General features: G+C 28.9%; 1 protein-coding gene and 1 long non-coding RNA gene across 4 annotated transcripts in view; one reads left to right on the forward strand and one right to left on the reverse strand.

Moving 5' to 3' along the window:
• The window catches only part of mwh (multiple wing hairs), a 60,452-nt gene that overhangs the window by 22,885 nt on the left and 14,091 nt on the right, over positions 1-23,476 (reverse strand). Inside the window, exon 1 of one of the 2 annotated variants that reach the window (XM_089227310.1) lies at positions 4,500-4,767. The exons of the other annotated variant lie outside the window; for it this stretch is intronic. Coding sequence (XP_089083436.1) covers positions 4,500-4,637 — 138 coding nt within the window. The 5' untranslated portion in view covers positions 4,638-4,767. Of the gene's footprint in view, positions 1-4,499; positions 4,768-23,476 lie in introns of those variants that run through there. 2 annotated transcript variants of the gene reach the window in all.
• LOC149056176 (uncharacterized) lies at positions 13,579-22,786 on the forward strand. Of its 2 annotated transcripts, none has more exons than XR_016191645.1 (3): positions 13,579-13,855; positions 20,900-21,084; positions 22,534-22,786. It is a non-coding gene; the product is annotated as an uncharacterized LOC149056176 (long non-coding RNA). The 2 variants fall into 2 exon arrangements; XR_016191644.1 differs by having other exon boundaries at positions 20,900-21,020.

Consider the following 23,476-nt stretch of genomic DNA (forward strand, 5'->3'; position numbering starts at 1 on the left):
CATAATAATCGCAATACAAATTAGCCCGTCAATGACTAGACTTTAAAATATTTAAGTATATATAATAAGTGCGTTCACAACGGTTTCGGCACCGTTTAAATGCTATATACGCGTAGTCGTCGTATATAATATACATATATATAAGTATAAAGGTGTTCACGCTGTCAAAAACACACCGCCCCAGATTGCAGTGCTTATATAAATCGTGAATATTCATAGATATACATACATATATGTTGACACTGCATATAGATTATAGTTTATGTATATATAGAGTTGATGAAGTATTTCGATAAACTATACACGCATAATAATCATTCGGCGAAGACGCGCGACGGGCAGATTTTTAAACGATATTGTACGCGTGGAAAAAGTTTCGACAGCGCGCGTTAAACCTTCTGATATTTTTTTTTTAAATAAACAGTATAACTATGCGTATACGTTTGATTATAGGTATTATTTAATCGCTTAAAAATATCGTGTGTGCGTGTGTGCACTTTGCTCTTCAAGATCTTATATTCTTATGTGTATACTAGTTTTCGCAATATATTAAAATAGAACTCGCGTGGTAACACCAAATTCTAACACAACAACCGTAAATTATTAAATTTTTTTTAATGGAGCCGAGCCAAATTTGTCGAAATCTGGTTGCTCTGGTGTGAAATATTATCGTTTACAAAATAGGTTGAGTCTACAAACTCATACAAAGACAATAAATACACAAACTGCAGCAGGTACTACATAGTTTATCCACTATAGTTTCTTTTAACGTGCGATACCAGATGCTTGACTAAAGGACAACAAATATCAGAATCTGGTCGTATACTCCATTCCTGAATATTATACTAAATCGTTTGGTAATTCGTTTATTGTGTATTTATAATACAATTTCGTTGTATGTTTTCGATTTTCTGCCTAAATTATGTACCGTCGCGGTATAGGTGTAGGTATTGTCATACAATTTCGGTACCAAAAAATATAGTGGCTAAACTGAATCTTTGAACTATTTGTCTACGAAAAAACGACAAGAAAAAATAACAACGGAGTAAAGATACGTAGAAGCTACTTTCTACATAAATGATTTTCTATCTTTTTTCACTATTATTATTGTCATAATAATATTACAGCATTATTAACACTTGCGCCGGAACGTATTTTTCACTCAGGAAACAAGTCGTTGCGACACACACGCCGGTCAGTTTCACCTTTGCTCCACAGTCTATAACAGTCTCAGAGAAACCACTATGGTTGCAACCGCCATAAAAGACATCGGCCCAGGAGAACGGGACGTTTAATAACACACATGCCTACATATATAAGTTTATACACGCGCACAATAGTTCTGCACAACGGGTATAATAATAATAATAATAATAATAATATTGTAACAGCAGAAAGATCATGATATTATAAACGTTGCCATTATGAAACCTTTCGGTATCGACGTTGGCCGCGAGTACAACTCCCACACAAACTTGAGCAGGTACGCTAAACGCCAAACGCGTTCCTGTACAATAATAATATCGCTACAGCGAATAGTATGATAAACAGTAAGCATATAATGTAAAAAAAGATAATAATACATCGAACAATAGTATCTTACGACAATAATATTATTATTATTACCTTATACACTAGGAAACGGAATATGATCGGAGCGAACAAAAACGGCAGAGTCGTTTTGAATCGTTTTTCATTATACATATTAATCCTAATCTAAATTGAATCGAAAAAGATCAATGGTATATACAATCGCACTAAAGTTATATTAAATTAAACTGTTATAGTATGTTATAAGTTTATAACATTATTATGAATTTTTAGGTACGGACTGAAAGGTATTTCGATGTGTAGATCCGATATGTGTATCAAACACACGATTTAGATTCACGTCGGCGAGTTAATCTTTTTAATAATGGGCGTATTTTGAGGGGAGTTATATAAAAACTTATAATAATTCACTTCAAGATAAAGAGTATTACGTTTCTAACCATAATATACTAATATTCTTATTCGAATCGTTTTAACATCACATAAATGTTGTCGACAGGATAAGTTAGGTGTACATGGTATAGCAATCGTTTATACTTGAAAGTATACATTTTATAATAATATAACAGCAAATTCAGGTCGAGTATAATATTTGAAAAAAAGTAAAATGTAGATTTTGTTGTTGTACATTTTGCTTTATGTTTGTTCCATAATACAATCTTAAAATATAAAATGTGTGAAACAACTGCAGTGCATACTAACAAATTTATAAAGTATTTTTGATTATTAAATGTATTCGAAATACAAAATAATGAATTTTGATATACAAATTTATGTATTAGTATTAGTTTAAATTTTAATAATTCTTCATATAAAAATATATTGGAATACTTAGTAAAAAAATACTTATTAATGATAATATCAGTAGAATGTTGTGATCTGTTATAAAATATACATATACTTGATTTTAATAAAATATTTAAGACATACTAAACAAATGATTGTACGTATAATGTCCACAAAATGTATAAAATTGTAAAAGATTATGAAAAATAATGGTTTGATTTAATTTCAACTATTATATTTATAAGTAGAATTTATCATATAATTTATTGCTTAAAAATCGAATTCAATCGCGTTTATTTGACTTACCTAGTTTCAAGTGGCTTTGCCAATTTCAAATTTACGTTACTTTAAATGGTGCAAGTATAATGTATCATTTTGTTTCGGTAGTAGTGTTTAAAAATAGAACATTTATTATTACGTTAAGAATATTTATTTGAATTCTGATTTCAAGAATTTTTAAGTATTCCTGAACACCATATTTTAAATTTTTTGATATTTTTATACTACTTAAGTGATATACTATACTACTTAAGTTTATACTACTTAATACTACTCGTGAGACTATAACAACTTCTATTTTTCAAAAAATAACTCCCTTTTTCACTGCAAATTATTTATTGGACGATTTTCTTGAAAATGTTGATGTATCTAATCCAACATTTTTATGAGTAGTTTTTAAGTTATTAAAATGTTCATAACAAAGAAAATAATCTTTAAAAATAGTTTAATAAAAATAAAAACTAGGTATATCTAATATAAGATCAAAGATGTAGTATTTATTGTACGTGGATCATTTTTATTAATTTTTTATATTGATAAATCAATAGTAAATCGCCTAAGTCATTACCATAGTTATATTATTTTTAGTACACAAAGTTATATAAAGCAAAACTTTTGCTTGAAGTTAAATATTCGTACATCAAAGTTCATAAAAAAAATATGGTATTTAAAAAAAAAAAAAAAAAATAAGAATTCGAGTATATGCAGAATTCAATAATAATATGGCGAACATACTTAAAAATCTTCCTTTATATACACCTATCAGATTAATTAAATGACCTATAATTATCTAGAACTAATATTATTTTTATCTTATTGTTAAATTAAATTTTTTTTGAATCAGTTCACGCAATTAACAATTATTTCCACCGACGATATTATTGAATTAGTATTTGGTGGTTGCAGTCTAATATCTAGTAAACTATAGTATAGTAAATTTACCATAACTATATAATAACAATAGTGACCAAGTTAAGTTCCTATTGTAAGAATATCTATAGGTGTGAATTTTTATGGAACATAGAGAGCTAAATTACATTATTATAATATTAACCTATTTTCTATAAAAAATTGTATGTACTTGGTAGAAACGTTTAATTATTAAAATAGATTTTCGTAAAACTTATGAAACTAAAATCAATTAAGTATTTGTAAAAATTACATATTATGATTGTTAATTAAAACAAATATTATATTTTCATTGAACTATAGGTATACTATATAGGTTTTCTAACTGACAATTTTGATTAGAAACAAAACAAATAAACTGAGAATTTCCCGAAAATTTTTATAATAAAAATATACAATATGCTTTATTAAACAGAGGAATATATTCTGTACATTATTATATTCGAAAACCATACTATACACTATGAAATAAATATAAATTGCACATTTGATTATATTTTATAGTATAAAAATTAAAAATTACGAAATACCAAGATGTTATCATCTTATAAAATAATAATATTATACAGTCACGTTACTACGTCAGTGTTAAAACTAATGAACTGGCTGTTGATGGACTTAAGATTTTTTCGGTAAAATAATAATTTCTCCTTTATTAGGACAAAATAATTTAAATGAAGAGCATATAGAAAACACACATATTATGAGGTGACGACGTTCTACAGCACAATTTACTTTTGTATAATATTATTATGTATATTACGAGGCTACCAGAGCTAATTTGCCGGACAATATTTTCTAATGAATCCTTACTACGCGATAATGGACGTCTAATACATTTTTCGTTTCGGACGTTAATTTTTCACCGACCGACACCATTAAAATAATAGTGCTACAATATATAGTTATAATTATACACATAATTCCACCATGTGAACGCGCATATAAACACGTAATATTAACGACCGGGCTACCTGTTTGTAAAAATAGTAATCACTGTTCTTCTCATTAGCTGCTCTGTCTTGCGATCGATGGAAGTCCGTCGTTTGATGAAGCTGTTGACTGGCGACTACGACGACGACGCGTGGTGATTTGAAAGCACTTCGGGCCATTGACGGGTGTTATATTATTTAATCAGACAATCGGTACTAATATTGTGCCGTATGTCGCGCACACGCGTGTAATATTGTTGAGTTTATATTAAAAATTGCGTACTTTCGCGTAGGTAAATAGTAGCCGATATTTTTTTTTAACAAAACATAGTTTTTAGAAACAAATTGCAGCGATCGTCGTTTACGAATGACACCCACGATGGCTGTATAATATACGAATGTTATGTTTATGTGACGAATACAGATATCGTATCGTTTTTATACTAACATAATAATATATATTATTATTATAGTATATTTAATATTGTCATTGTCGCACACCCGCCACCGTCGCCAACGTCACTTGTTCTGGTTCTCGCGACATACCATCCAAAACCATATCCGCTAATATAATATAATGATCTATAATCATATAATATTATATTATACCTGTGTTTGGTTCTTTCCCACTTTTTACCCACCACTTTATCCACACTGCGGCGATCTATTTACTAGCCAAGCTAACATAATAATTTGAACGGGCAAAATACAACAGGACAATACTATCATTTGCTTATAGATTAATGTATTATATTTAATTATTTTTTCAACTGTTATCCTTTTTATCAAAATATATTATCGTTAATAATCCTGCGTTTTTGTTGTTCTGTGATTATTATTAAATTAAAAATCTATGCAAATATCTTGATTAGTTTTATACTATATTAAAATACATTATGTTACAATCTAACATAAAATGAATAACATTTAACTATTATAGATGTTATATATTATACGCCATTATCTAAACTCTAAATACTTATACACCCTATGTAGTCGAATGGTTTGTGTCTTTAGATCTAATTTACATCCTAGTCATCCTACCCGATTATAACACTATCGTCTGTCGGAAAAAACAATTTTAAAGCACTAGACGTCTATAGAATGGATACGTAGAGAAATAATATAAGATACGAACAAAAAAAAAGTTGGTTAGGACGGCTTTTCACTCAAGACTGAAATCTCATTATTTTTTTGTCATGCCTCGCTCCCTCGCTCTTGTTGTTTACAGTATATTATAAACCCATCAAAATCTTTCATAGAACAGTGCGAAAGATAATATTTGGTTTATCCATCAGTAATACGCAGTGGTTTTGTTATGTGGGTTCTACTTATTTACAGTAAAATCGTACTCAGTCGTAGATTTCTACAATTCATTGGTCACAATAATACATATAGTAGATATTGTATTACTATAAATGACAATTTTAATTGTATTTTAAAATATCAATACTGAAATCATTCATATTTTACCTCAACAATAATAAATGTTTGATGTAACTATCATACGGGCAACGAGAAGGTATTTCAAAAAATGATAAAATTTTGGCTATAAGTAACTATATATTATGGTTTGTATAGTTTATATATTTTAAAACAGAAAACAAACTTTTATTATTTTGTCCCATTTAATTTTGTTGTTTTCTTATGAATTCCTCGATCGTAAACCATATAATATTTTATATTCGTTTTTATTTCTTGCTTTTAAACCTATCTGTAAGAGAACTATTATAATATACGTTAAAAAACGATTGTTTTTGTCGTGAAATTAAATTACAGTAATTTATAATAGGTAATCCATGATAATATAAGTTATCAATAATATTTTTGGTAATGTATTTTTAATACATTTTAATAAAATGTTCAATGGTTTAAATTATATTAATGAGTTTGCAAATATTAACTGGTTCTATAGGTATATTTTATTATATGTATTAAGTACGGTATGATATATGAATGATTTAAATTATTATCTCATTAGTTGTGTAAGTTGAAAATTATTATCTTTTATGAAATGTTATGACGTCTGTTCACTGTCTGTCCAGTGATCACTTTGAATGCAATTGGAAAATACGTAAGTACTTGGATTTGCAGTACACGACCAGCGATAACGTTTCTCCGAATTAAATACATTTACGACGACATTTATTTTTCTGCTTTAAGAGGACGTTTCACACGTATGTGTTGTCTCCGTCTTACAAGTGCGTAACATTGCAAAAACTGTTTTGCGCGGGAAAGAACCGAGAAAGATACAGTTATAACTAAGAAACAAAATTTTCACCACATAAAAAAGAGAATTTTGTCTGTGCAATATCGTTTTTATTTTTTCGATATCAGAACTACAAAAAAAGTTATTCATGCTTAAAAAACGCAAAATTAATGTATTATAAAACAATAAGAATTTTTTTCGTATAAGTGATATCGAAAAAATAAAAAAGACATTGCACAGACAAAATTCTCGTTTTTATGTGATGAAAATTTCGTTTCTTAGTTATAACTGTATCTTTCTCGGTTCTTTCCCGCGCGAAACAGTTTTTGCAATGTTACACACTTTTAAGACAGAGACAACACATGCGGGTGAAACGTCCTCTTAACATTGATGTAAAAAAGTAAGAACATATTACGAGATAATAACATTAAATGCTTTTCATGATTACAGTCATAAATACATTTTGTAATACTCATTCAGGACACAAACTCACCGTTTAGTGATCAAAATTACTAATGACTCTTTAAACAATATTATAAAGTACTGTTTAAAAATTAAATAATGTTCTATTACAAAATAGCAGTTGTAAAATAAAATCATTATACTTCGGTATAGGCTTAACAAATTTGTGTTGTATTTATTATTATTTTATTATTAATGGTAGGTAGGTACGGTACTTATCTTGAATTATTTAAAAATGTGATAAATATATGATATAATTTAAATAATATTTACTATAATGTTAACAATAATATATTAAGCATATCAATTATTATTTAGATTACATGTAAACAATAATAAGGTACCGCAGTCACCGTATTTCATAATCAGCTCTAGCTGCTTATTTATAATACAATTTTCTAATTAGTGTACCACGTTAAATGATGCGTTCAATAAGTACCAACTAAAATAAAATGTGTTTGCTCCCTTTAAAAATAACGCTGTGGCTATATCCCCGACAGTCGGGTCTTTATCACGGTTTTAGATGAGATTATGTCGGTTAAAATAATAAAATATATTTTAAGTTTGTTTGATAATTTTTATGGTGCGATATTGACTTATATGTGATATTAAAGACACATGTCTTACAAAATATATTTGAAAAGGATTAACTATACGTACAAATTGGGTCAATGTCTGTAGGTGTTCTTTATTCATGCAATATAATATGGTTTACCACAAGACATAACAATGTCATCTACGCGAAAAAAGATTATTTTTCATCTCAGAAACTTGACAGCGGTTTAAATAGGTCTCACACATGATCTTGCGAACGATGAAGCTGCAGTATTTAAAGAAATCTTAAATCTCATTAATCGACGGGTAATTATTTATATTCGGCATCAGGTTCGATATACAATCAATTAGAAGATGCCAATTCAATGATGTATGTTATTGTATTGAAACAATAAACATTACTTACATAATCATAACATGTTATACTGTAGGCACTTGTTAAAACGTCACAACTCACAGACAGACAATAATAATTTGAAATAAATTGTTATTATGTTCGAATGTTATTTTGAACTTCAAATAAAATGATATAAAATATTATAATTTATTGTGTTTAGTAAACGTATTGTGAATTAAACAATTATTAATATTTCTATGTTATACACTTTCAAAATATCGAATTGAATTTATAATTATTTAGTATAATATGTTATGAAGGGAAATACATTAGTACCTATTTATTAACAAGATAAGGTAGATGCAAATTACATATTTATTGGATTCTATGAGCATCAAAATTTCGATTTTAATAACGAGTTTGTACTTACCTATAATATATAGGATGTCTTTATTATTATTATTTATAATATCAACTCATATCTTTACTTTTATTTTTTTTTTTTTAAAGCTAATCAGCACTAAACGGCCGTGTGTATTAAACGCTAAGATATATTTTTAATTTGAATACCTATAATATGTGTTCGGTTACAACGCAATTATATATCATCTTGGTTTATATAATCGTATTTAAATTAAATTCGATATACCTGTTTTGGGGCTCCATAGAGACAATCGTACTTATGTTAAACGATAACTCGTATGATAATATATCATATAATTTAGTCCAATTAATCATATTTACATTGTGTGTAATAAATTATATCAATATTTAATATTTCTTTTATTGGCCAGATATACTATAGGTATATTAGCTATACATTTATTCATTTTTTATTTTGACCATACGATTTATAGTAGTTTTATAGCATGTCCATTTCTTTAATTGTATTATTTTATATATCATGCATGACTAGTTATAGTAAAAAATAAGGACCAAAATGTGGATTTTCTATTATTTGATCATAAATAGGAATATCGGTTGAAGGAATTTACTTTTCTCTTTTCTTATAATTGTAAGTTGGATGTGACTTGAGATAAAATAACATTTATATCATTTATCTCCATGTCTATTTTAACATAGACACTAGTAAATGTGACATGATCGGTGCCGCATAGCTCAAGACGTGTTCTTGGTGCTAATGTCAATCAAACTCCTATTATATTTTCACCCGAATAATTTTAATCCACATATCTGTTACAATGGTTTGTTATTTTCATCGAAGTTGTGGAATGTGAAGATAACATTTGTTAATATGTTGTCTAATGTTTTTGAACTCGCATAGTTGTATTTACATTCAAATATCTACATGGTATAAATATGAATACGATCATGGGTAATAGGAATATATAATACATATATTTTTTGAGTTTAACAAATATCATATTTTATTTGTTAACATATCCTAAATTGTCCTAATCAAAAAATATAGACACGTACTCCAAACAATTGGAATAAATGACATTCTGGCGCCAGTAGAGTTAAGTATATATAAATCGCACGTTATAATATTTTAGTATACGGTCCATTATTGTCCATGTACCTATAATACGTCTAACGATCGACGTTATATTTTTATATCTTCATCAATGCGGTTGAGACTTATCGCGATTGTCGTTTTACCAATTGGATTATACATTAGGTATGGATTAGTTATATATGTATATAATAATCCGGTCTCCGATTGGTCGTAGACTCGTAGTTCGTAGCGCCAGTGTTTATAATTATTATTAGGTTTTTATTTTTATTTTTTTTTAATACTACTTTCGAAAAATCCAACTACTGCTATAACGGTGTTTCCGCCGCAGAGTAGGTTCGTATATATAATATGAGACTGTTTCTACAGGTATGGCAAATAATTATATCGGACAATCAGTCGTATTCATTATAATTTATAAATTACATATAATATATATATATATATATATATATATATATAGGTACATATTTACTTTGGATACATGAATCAAATGCGAATATAATATATATATTGCGCACGGGATTTTATTCGTCTGAAGGTAACTCGTTGCATGAAGCTGTACGGATCGATTTCACACTTATTATTGCCTATTAGGCGTCGTAATTTTGTATTATAAAGCGTTAATAATAATTACACGGTGAGACTATATAGCTGCTGCAGTTGATGCAGTCGAGACGGCGCGGCGGCGTCGACGAAGGAATCAATTGGTGGCGGCGGGCGATTTATTATTAAATATATATATATATATATGTATATACTATATATTATGTACAGATACTTTATGTATTAGCAATGCACACGACGAGAATCGTGATCACACCGATTGCACTCGTATCATAATAATAATACGCGATCGCGCGCGCGTATATGATAATATATTATAAATGCAATATATTATATTGTTATTATTATTATCGTCATCGTCATCGCAAGTCGTAGTAGTCGTGATAATGGCCGTTGCCGCAGAGTGTAAAAAGTATAGCGTATAATAATAACAATATTATATATAATAGAAAGAGTTTGCCCGACTGAGAGAGATACAGTTAAGCCATTAAAACCGATTAACTGGCATTACTCTGCCGTGTAGGTACATGCACGGCAAGGACATAACGGGATCGACCTGTTTCACGCGTACTCTGATATCGGCGGCCGCGACGCTGTGCCTCGTCATAGTTTTTTGCATTTTCGCTGATCGTTTCACGCACGCGATAGACGCGTATATTATATTATTATTATTATTATATCGGACGAAAGCACACGCGCTTCGGGTCAAAAGCTTTATAAATCGGTCGTACTACAGTAATAGGTACATCTGTCACCCGCGCACGCGCGCTCACGATTTATAAGATTTATAATATGTAATAATGTTGCCAATATTCACGATATAGTTAGTGTTATTGTTGTTATAACGTGCGATGACGACCGAAGTTCAGGCATGGGGCTTGTCAGCTGCAACGATTGCACATCAGCTAAGTGTTTGACGTGTACGCGTTATTATTATAATACCTGCTGTCGTCCATTATTCGCGGGCCGAGTGCATCACAGTGTAAGACTTGTAATATGGCAGCAGAACAGTTTAACCTCCCCCCTACCCCTCAACGATAAATAAAACAATTGAGTGTCCATAGTTTTTGTTTAAGCACTGACGCATTTAATAGCTGCGTGGTTTCAAATGAGTAAAGGCATACACTTTTTTTTTTCTAAAATAATTTGTTTTATGTCAAAGTCATTATATATGATTAACTTAATTTATTATATCATGTGGATATCTATTACTGGTGTTTGATATTAGATTTCTGGGTTTACAAATCACTTGACAACGAAGTCGATTCCGCAGAATCGGATCTTAAGAGTTCGACAAAGTGAGAAGTCTTATTGTAATATTATTACCTACTTTTTGTTTTGATGTTTATAATATTATCTTGTGAGCTCGAAGAACTTTTGACAGTAAAAAGTCTATGCTTTATTGGTTTCATTTTATTTTATCTTTCATCGCAATTTTATCGATCGTAATATTATACCACTATATACATGTATATATAATATATATATATAACTATGCCTTTTCGTAGATTTTTTATGATTGAAGTTTTCATGCGACAATTGATTTAGCAGAACATTAATAAAGTATACGAATAACTATACAGTATAACATCTAAAGGTAACCCAACACAAGGTTTTACACCATAATGTATGATATTATAAATATACAACTCATCGGGAGTGTTTTGTTTATTCGGTACGTATAGATACTTCTGAACAGTAATGAAAAAAACATTCGATTGATTTTTATCACTATTACTTTTTTTCAATAAATATTTTATCTATAACACATCATCGTCTAATATCATTATATGTTCGGTACAAACGTCCTTGAAAAAACAATATTAAACTTTCAATGATCAGTTGAAATGTTTAAATTAATGTCAATTCCATATTGGGACACGTTCGAGACATTGTTGTTGACAGTTAATTACGCGCTTCATACAAAATGAGTCCATATTAAACATTATTAAGCTCTGTTATGACGTCTTGTGCAACGATACTTTAGGACAGCGGCAGTCGTATTATATATTATATGCGCGTTTAATATTTCAATCAGTATATTATATTACGTGCATGCCATACTAGTGCTACTTTACCTATAAAAATGGCAAAATATTATTATTTACCATTAGCCACCAAATTCATAGACATTATACATAACGTCCAGTCGCCAACCGTACTTATTATAATATAATCGTATACTACCATTTGTAAGTTATTATGCGTTTTTACATAACAGTATATATCAATGTACAATATAGTCAAAATTATAAATTTTCCACAATAAACTTATATACACTGTCGGCATGCAACAACTGTAAACGGATATCTACGATTTCACGCGTTATTTTCGATGCAGATATTTCTCACGTATTTTTTTTTATGATTTCGCTTAGACAACGGCACATGTCGTCTATTATGTGAATACTCTGCGACAGTTTGGCGAGAGTCATCATTATCATGGCACAGCATCTACAATGTCTCCAAGTATCATTATCATTGTGTTAAAATATTTCACAATAATGGAATGTGCTGCAATTTTACACACGGTTTGACCAAATTTGCAGGAAAATTGTATAAACATCAATTCTTTGCTAACGTTCTTTTCATCATGTTAAATTGCATTGGAACTAACAATAAGATAACAAATGAAAATAAAAAATATATTCTCTATCTGTATTGAAAATCGTCACTGGAAATATCGACTTTGGAATGTCCTCCTAAACTAAATGCAAATTAAATAGCATTAATAATTCAATTGTAATTTGTTATTTTTTAGTGCGTCTTTCAAACAGTACAAATACGGGCTTAATTTCTTGTATAAAACTATGTTTCTTAACATATGGCTTAATTAAATAGAATATAATATAATATATTACATTTATATACAGGCATGTAACCTAACTGTCCTAACTGATATATATGTTTGGGTTTAAACAAGCGTAATATGCAGGAAAATATTAAACCAGACCAATATTATATGCATACATAATGAAGCTTATAAATAACGGTTTTTGAATATATGATAAAAAAAAATTGAGTTTAAAGTGTTTAACACCAATATAATCAGCTATATATCCACTATAAATTAAAAATATTTATAGTACTTAAATAAAAAGACGGGCTTTATATATATCTTTACTCAATTAAATTATACGTTGTATTGAGGCTTATACACGGCAATTAAATGTTTATACGCATTTGAAGGTTATAACACTTGTAACCTACTGACTACAACTTACTGTTACTAAGCATACAGGTGTTTGTTGTACATACGAACAAATATATAATATAAAAAATATCATTGATCATATAGTTATGCCGTTATGGTCAATATTATGTAGGGAGAAATATAAGTTTGAATTGCATATTAGACAATATCATAATCATAAATTCCATAATTAATACTTAATATACAACTTTGTGTGTTTTACTGTTGTTTCCATACATTGTAATAAACAAGATAATAACGGTCATCCAAAGGTGTAAAAAACGTAGTCGTCAATAGTAATTTTATCTATAACAATAGATAACTTTGTATAAATTTCCTAATTTTGTCAACTGGCGTTTAATTGCAGCTATACTGCTATAGTGAAGTGGTTTATTTTTAAGCCACTCCATTCATGTCATTCGTCCGGTGACTTCCACATTCCACGGTAACATACTCATACTACGTGTGTAATTACGTTTTAAAATCGTGTTTGGTTAGGTTATGTTCGTTCAAGTTTATTTTACAAGGGATTGTATAACAGTAAAATCGACAGTCAGAAAATGTATTCTTCTATAACATTTCTATCGCGCGAGGCTAGGTATGTGACTTACAATTATATAATAATAACAATGTTCCATACTGAATATTGATGTATTATAATTGTAGAATAAAAATAATACGCGTACACTCAATGTTAAAACCTTTTCTTAACATATTTCATTGTTATAAATATATTTTAAAAGCTTAAAACACCAACACGATTTAAAAATGTTGTGTTTGAATTATTTTAATAAATACTAATAACAAAATGCATTAAAATTATGTAGGTGCTTAAGCCTATTAAGAGCTGTACTTACTGAAAATTAATAAATTCATGATGATTAAATTAATTAAACAGATATTTTATGCTCACTCATAGTGAAAAAGTTATATTTTAAAAACAACTTAAGGTTTACTTGATAATTATTAATATCCGTGACTTCTCGAACGTTCTATATATTATATAAATTAAATATAAAATTGGTTAAGAATAATTTATCAATATGCGAGTAAAAAATAGTAATGTATGACCATATTATTATATATCTATAGGTTACACGATTCGCAAAAACTTTGCTACAATACCTGTTATTAAATGTCAAATTATAAATGTTTCCATATTCTAAAAAAGCGATGTATTATACTTATATTATATATTTCTATGGTGTGGTCATGGTCCATCATACAAATTCCATATCGATTTGTTGAAATAATGAAATTCTAGATTGTAAAAAAATGGAAATATACCGAGACGCTTAAACTATTTATTTATTTTGTACGTATATTATATATAATATCATAATATATATATACACCTGTATTGCGTATGATCTATATGTATATCAAATTATTTAACTTGGCCATTATTTTTTCTTCTCTCTTTCATATACTAAATATTATAAAAATGACCAATATTTGGTGTTTTTGTAAAATTCAAAATAATGCGTTGAGTATGTAGTAAAATAAATTTCTATAGAATATTATTATTTTTTTAATTCAATATTATGTTATTTCAAATTTAAAAACGACATTCCGAAAACATTTCTACTTTTATTTTGAACTTTGATTATTAGGATGTTTTGTTTCAAACACGCCATATTATATTTAAATTATAAACTTTAAAATTAAGTACCGAACTAAGAAATATCATGTTGTTAGTGTCGTTGTCATTTAAAAACGTAAAGACAATTTAACTATTAATTTTCACGAAAATTAGGTAAATTATAACAATTTCACTAATTAATAAAGAAGTATATTAGTTACATATTTTCTCAAAATATTTTTCTTGGCTATACGAGACAGAAATACTTCGATTGTTATTTTGTATACGATTTGTGTTTGAGAGATAATTTATATTATATTTCATTGATATATGGGAAGTGTTATCTCAATTAGTGGGTGGTTTATTACAATTTACAATAGTGTCGTCAATAAAGAAATGAAAAATTGAAAGCTTAGAATTAAACATTAGGTATTAAAAAATAAGATAAAATTTTACTTTACTAGATAATTTAATTAACTTTTTTAAATTAAATTAGTATTAACTTTTATAATAATAATGAATTATAGTCTATTATCCAAAGCTTCAGAGAATCAATATATTTTTTTTTCATCGACTATAGACATTTTTCATGCAAAAATGTATCTTGAGGAAAAAAATCAATATCAGCGGTCATGAAATCGTGAGATGTTCTAATGCAAAATGGATTATTAAAATTCCCACACAAATTGTTGTCCGTGCTCTCCGGCGATCGGACCTAACCGACAGAAATAATAATAATAATAAATAGTAATTGGTTTCTCGCGGGTACGGGGCTGACTGAAGTGCGCACCACAGCGTTGTGTCGCATTGTCTTTATACGAGCGATTTTCATCCCAAACAACCGTTACACCCGACTTTACGCACCACACGCTCACCGTATAAACACAAAAGCACATTAACACGATACACTGTGTATATATTATTTTTATGCATATTAAAACAATATATATTCAATTTATTTTCCCGGCTATTGTTTTTCTTTGGCTGTGTCGTTGTAGACGTAGAGGTATAGACGTAGCTGTAATAGAGTGGTAGTGGCGGTGAGGAGAATAAGAAGAAGAGCAACAACAACACCATTATTACACACGTTATATATGTGTAGTCTACAAGTGCATCGGGGGTCATGACGGTGGGTTTCTTAAGCTTATAAATGATGGTGAGTGTGTGTTGTGCATGCGCGTGTGCGAGTGAGTGTGTGCGCGCGCGCGCGATGCGGTGGTAGCAACTCTGGTAATTATTAGCTAACTGTAGTGGAACGTGTAGAAGATAAAAACCGTGACTCCGGTATTCAGATTAGGATTTGCACAGGGTCTGTTGCTCGTTGGAGGTAATGCTATGATAATAATAAGACTTAGAAAAATAATATCGTCGTCGTCGTCTTATCTCGTACACGCGTAAGTATTATATGCGATAGCCCACCGACTTGCGGAGTACCTACTGGCTGAATAGCCATTATAATATATTATATGGTAGGCCTATAACATAATATATAAGGCCGACTTCTGTTACACAGTATATACACGCTACAGCAATGTCGTGATGATATTGTATTTCAAATACACGTTTCGCGTATATATGTGCGGTTTTATTATAAACGTACGATATACAGATGATACAGTACATAAATACTTATATAGCATTTTTATATTAAACTACTGGCAAGTACCTACTATGTTATGCATTGTATATTATTTTGTCGCAAATACTATTATTTCGTTTTCATGCGGTAGAATTTTATAATGTAGTCGATGGAGAATAACGAGAAAACCTGCGACTTTTTAATACTATTACTGTACATTGAGACAAAATAATTGGACGTCGAGATAAAGAGCCTTATTGGTACTATATAATATATATATATACAATATTATACGGTTCTTTTTATTGCCGATTGATTGAAAACCAATATCGTGTTCTTACGACGATTATTGTTTGAACCGTTTCGATTGTTGAATAGGTCATAGATCAGTGGATAATGATACTGGCTAGCTATTTACATTTTACAGCTTATAGATATTGCGTTTTCTTACATTTGAGTGCACCACAAACGCACGTTATCCTCTTTTTATTATACGTATTGTCTTTTATTATAAGCATTAATAAATTTAAATATTACGAGAGTTTATCAAGGGAAAATATATTTTTTGTTAACAAAGTCACATAATATGCCTAATAGGTATAGGTAATCGTTATGATCGTTTAAATGCATCTAGTAATGAAAAATCAATATTTTAATGATTGCCTTGACTTATACCTACAAACTTTATTACATTTATAACCAATATGTAGACAAAATAATGATGTGTTATTAAGTCGAAAGTGAATTGATAAGAAAATATTTAATGGTAAACACTTTGTCCCATCATAAGCTAAAGAGATTATTATAATACAGTTTATAATAGTCTTTAAACATAAAATAATATAGCATAATATTATAATCATAGCTTATTATTTTATCATGTGACATATTTTATGACCATTTATATTTTGATTTACATTTTCATGCTAGATATTAGTTTGTTAGTAAAACGTGAATTATTTACATTTATTAAACGTATATAATTTTATGATCAATATGTAAAAATTCATAAAATGTTTTTAACTTGGAACACAATAATAATATAAATAGTTAAGTGTTATGTTTGGATAATGCTTTATGTATTAATATATCTGACTACTTAATTGAAAGCTCTCTTTTAAATTTAAATTAGTAAATACGTATTTCAACAAAGATGTTGTCATCTACAAAACTCGTTGGCCACAGGCCACAGCAAATAAAAACGGAAACTACTCGGTATATTATGTAATTACTAATTACCATGCTCAGTCTGTGGTAATCACTGAAGATGGCGATTTCATCCATGGTGAATATTACGTATTCCTTACTTAAAAAGAAATTTTCTATTGAAGATAGAGTGTTTTATATCCAAATTAAGTTAATTATAGGTGGCTTGTAGTAGGTACAGCCGAAGAAGAATTAATATAACAAGGTGTAACAATTGAATGGAAATTACTTTTAAAGAAATTGTTTTAGTCAAAAAAATTAAACCATTCCTATAGATTGTATCGTAAAATAAATATTGCATAGCATCTTCATTGAGTATTGATTTATCAGCTATACAAAAATGTAGAACAAAAATCTCGTTCAAAACAGCTTAATATCAAAAAAAAAAAAAAGCACAAATGAGGTATTAAACGTTCACATGACATAATATTATCATATTATAATAAGATATTATAAGTAGATGTCATAAATCGGAGCTCGGATAGTTCAATGATTTTACAGCGCTAGAGTGATGATATTTGTATTATAATATTTCGAATTACATCATAAACCTGCTGAGTATTATTTCGTTACTAAAAATTAATAGCAAATCGATATTTTTTTTATTACATGTAGGTTATCGATTTTATGTGACGAAATTCAGCGTTAGTATGTTTGATTAGTGTGTGTACACAAACAGCCATATAAGACATAGGTAACACACATGTACAATGTGCGTAGTTTCCGGTCAGTAGGACGCAAACTCGTCTCGTGATTACAATATCATTATCGATGCGTGTTTAAGAATCTGTCCGTTCACACAAGATTACGAACTAGATCAACGTATTATGTATATTATGCAAAATTCAAAACTGCTGTTTGATTTATTTAGGCGGCAAAACGGACTGATGTTAAACGGCTGACTTGTCAAAATACACACATGGTGTTCGTAACGACAAAAGCGAAAACACAAACAGGTTTTATAATGCGAACACTACTGATACGGATCAACGATCGCGTTAAACGTTTCTCGGTTTTTATTTTTTATTGTTATTATTTTTGTATTTTTTTTCGTACAAATATTCACACGATTTATGCCTACCGTATGGAGGATGTCTTATGTATAAGATAATCAATATAGGTACACAAATTATTATTTGAAATGTATATACATACTACTATAATTATTATTGTTCAGTGTATGTTGGGTTGCCACTAATATGCAGTCAAGACGATAAATAATATTTATTTGGTATTCAATTACATAATTACTTAACCCATGAAACGACTCTTGGTAGTTTGTACGATCATTAGTTGTATTATACTACACGAATTTATTAGGTACATACGTTCATTTATAACAAGCATTGGTACGTACAACTTATAATTTTTTATTGCATTTATTTCAATATTAAATATTGTTGAATTAAACATAAAATTAAATAAATAATACTTGCTATAATTTTATTAACAACAATACAAATAAACACAGCAACAGTTAAAATAAAAATGATGACAGCACCATTTGTCATTTTCTACAATATTTTCACAAAACCCACGAATTTTAGAGATCTATAGGTATAAACAATATAGGTAAACATTGTGAAAACGCCATAGCTATTGGGTACGTTTTCGACAATTTTTATGATTTTCTATAACCAAACAAAGCTGGACGACGTGTTAAGTCATTAACTAGAACCCGCTGGCAACTACTTTCCACGTGCGCTCTTTTGTGAATGAATTGAGTCACTTTCTGTTTTCATCCTACGACGAGTACGACGTTTCTTTAGCTAACAACAATTTGCCAATAAACTTTATCGTGAATATATAATTAAACAAATTACCATTTCGACGGACCATGGAAAGGTGTATTTGACATTCTAATACTTTATGATGGCGGCATACAGAACGATATAACATGCGAGTGCAACATTGTTTTATTGACTATATACATATACCAACAGTCCATTTCCGCTTTATAATTGTCTTATCGATCAAGTATTTTCAAAAATAAATCTCATTTAAATTGATATCCCCAGCATACTTGGTATTTATAAAACGTACGATTCAATGTATCGAATTAGTATGTTTTATTATGGAATGCGATCAAAAAGTTGATATGATACGTGCTTGTATTTTCATATCAATGTACGATCATTCAGTGTTATATAGCATTATGCAAATATTATATTATCTTATCAACAATGAGAATAACAATCCTAAGAACGGTTGTAATTATATGTTTACTAGCGTATAACTCCAAACCATCAATTTATTGTGAAACTGTAGTCGCGTGATGGGGGTTTTTCTGTGTTTATGCGCACTCCAGAAATTCCTTTATAATATTCACATTGATTTATCCCCTCCCTGGTCACATTTTTAGTTTAACGGTTGTATTATACACGTATGGTGTATACGGATAGTGTACCTACAACCTACCTAGTAATCTCACGATATCCTAGCTCGCTTAATTTTGGCCTTGGTTTTTTTGTTTATTGTGGTCAACAGATATCTGCACGCTCGTTTGAATTCAGTTCGTTTTTTCATAATATAACCCTTTAATCTCTTGTAAGCTATAGGGGCTTATTAAGCTATACGATATATATATGTACAGCAATTGTTTTGTTTCGTGGATCTTTAGAACACAAACGTATTATACTCTAGCACGCCTCAAAAGTAAACCACAAACTGTTTTTATGCTTTGAAATTATTTATGAATAATACATAATTGCATAATTATTATAATACATTTTTCTAAATCATATAATCGATTTATTTAGTTAAGTAATTATTATAACCTTTAAGGCGAATGAATCGATTCAGTATATTTATTCATATCACAGATATATATCTGTGATTCATATAGGCAGTTGTATAAGACATAAGTAGAAAATAGAACTATTAAACGGAATGTTTTTTGACATAAATATTCAAATAAAAACAACTTATATTCAGGCAATACTGAATAAATTACGTCAAGAAAATGATCTACATTATTTATATTATCTACGTTATAATAGTATATAAATTAAAATCCATAAACCGGTAGTTGTAATTCAAACATTATGTTTATGATATTAATATGCAATTTAAATTAATTTGTACCATGATAGGTATTATATATATATATATATAAACATAATACATGAAGCTAATTGAGAACACGTGAGCTTAAATTACTGATAAATAAATATATACATATATATATATATATATATATAATCAAAAATCATAATATATTTGCATATTTTACGATTTCCGAAACCTTGTAAACAAGAACTATTGCGCTGTTCTAGCTCGTTGTCCACGCTATACCGTGTGAATTCATCAACTCCAAACACTACGGGGAACACAAAATATTATAAGCTGCGGGATCATACAGGAACTACGGATCAACGACAAACAGGAAGTTGGGGTGTGAGTTTGAGACGTGGGTCTCGACGTTCTCCAGTCTTTTGCAACGATCTGTAATTTTGTTTAGGTTGTATATACGAAAACAAAAACAACAAAAAGAAAGAATTTACTTGTATCGTCATTATATTAATATGCTGTATTGTTGAGGGATAAAACGTGATGGGGTGATGAGGAAAACAATGCCTCTAATACCATTATACTATTATTCTGTTGTTGACTGTGGAAAATGCAGGTGTTCTTTTTTCTCCTTAAAAAAAAAACAAATTAGTAACAGAGTTTAGTTGAAGTCGTGTTGGTATACGCTAATGACCGGTCTAAACAATTCACCTGCGTATTTTACGTCACATGTATTTATACGTATTTTAGTACTTGTATATAGACATACGGTGATTCACTAAAACATGTTTACCTTTCACCCCAATTGTTTTTTTAAATAATGTGTTTCTTCAAATTATTATTTTTTAATTTTGAAGTAAAGGACGATATTTTAAGTAAGGGTTTTCTATAATTTAAGAAGTGTCCTGTGGGCTGTTATGATACAAACCTCATTTTTTCTAATAAAAATCTTTCTCTTTTTATTTTAAATAATTGTAAGACTTATATTTATTTTATTTTTTGTCATTCAAATAACTAACCATATTGAGAATCAGAAACTATGTAGTACCTATATATATTCACTAAATATTTTAAATAATATTTTACTTGGGAAGTTTAATATTAATAGTATAACTTTAACTACTATGATATTTAATTGGTAATCATTATATTCATTCAAATATTATGTCCAAACAAAATGTGCAATTCATTCTCGTTAGAAATTTAACAATACTACTAAATGACTGTGATTGATTTAATATAATAGCTATATAGTTTAGTCATAGTATGAAGTAGGAGTTTCATGGGTATATTTATTATTAATGTGTGGTCAGCAGTGAAATGTGGGTGAATATATACCTAGTTATCGAAGGCGGTTATTTAGAGTTTAAACAATAATAGTTGTCTTCATCCAATAAATAAAAATGTCTAATACCTAATATATAATATATATACGTAACCACTATAATTATATGATTATTATATTATGTTTTAGAATTATTTCGTAACCATGTAATAAATTTAGACGCTATTATAATATTAGTAACAGATTATTATAATATCAGGTTTATGTAAATTTGTCATATTTAAAAAATATCATGTAAATATAATATGTAGTAGGTACCTACTCTTCTAATAAACCTCTTTAAACCTTTCAAACAGTTTCGTACAATTTATACCCATTATTATTTTACATTTATTTATTTTATATTAATGCATTTTTCATCAATATTTGTGTTCAATTAAAACCCAAAACATAGCTTTTCAGCAGTAACACATTAATTTATAGGACAAAATATTAAATATTTTAAAAGAAAAAAGTATATCATAATTAATATAGTTTAATACCTAAATATTTACAGCTAAGTGCTTTGATCAGACTGCCATTTAATTTACATTGTTTTTATAATTTATATTTCAGTGTTTGAACGTGGGATTATGAATGAGGTGAAGCTTGCCTACGTTAGCCATCGGTATTTGTGACCAATATTTTAACAGGAACATGTATTTTAATATTATTTAGTATACAGTCAAAGGATTTTGGAAATATGCCATACAAAAATAATCGCTTTTCGGAGAATTAAAAATCTGTTGGGATGCAATATAATAATATAGTCAAGTTTGAGAAGAAGATTGGAAATACGTTTTTTTTTTTTTTTTAACGCAGTTTTACACTACTCTCTCAGTATTTTTTATGTTGAAAAATTTAACGAATTTAATGTTCATCGATATATTCCTTAGTAATATAAATAGTAATATAAACATATTGGAAAGCGGATAATTTATTTTCAACAAGGTCTTTTTAATTCATGCATACAAAATATATATAAGCTCTCTTCTTCTATTGTAGTAACTAGCAAGGATTATTGAGATGTAGACATTTCCCATGTTTTCTTACCGCTAAAGCGTATAATGTTTCCTAGTGATGAACCCCCAAAAATACCATTGACCCAGCGGGTGGTTACGCTGTCCTCTAACCATATACCGCTCCTGTAACTCATCAGTGTAGGTATATGCCATATATATCATATGGACTCTTCGTGACGACGTCACGGTGTGCATGGATGGTACGGCGTTGTGAAACGTTCCGCACCTTAAAGTTAAACTTATAAATAATGTAATATATTTATATTTTATACAAACATTTGTATATTCATACGTTATATAATATTATGGACCATGGTACTCAACACAGTCACCTTGACCTTGGACTCTGCAAGAACCTCGTCCTGAAGAGGGATAATATACTATACTAATATACTATGCGTGTACCATAGGGAAGCATATTATAATATACTACCTTCGTAGCGACCGAAAGACGGATAATCGTTTTGTATCGGCAACGTATATTATCAGACATGGCG

Source organism: Diuraphis noxia, unplaced genomic scaffold (assembly GCF_037042655.1).
Source record: "Diuraphis noxia isolate RWA-SAM2 unplaced genomic scaffold, SU_Dnox_SAM2 contig0004, whole genome shotgun sequence".
NCBI lineage: Eukaryota > Metazoa > Arthropoda > Insecta > Hemiptera > Aphididae > Diuraphis > Diuraphis noxia.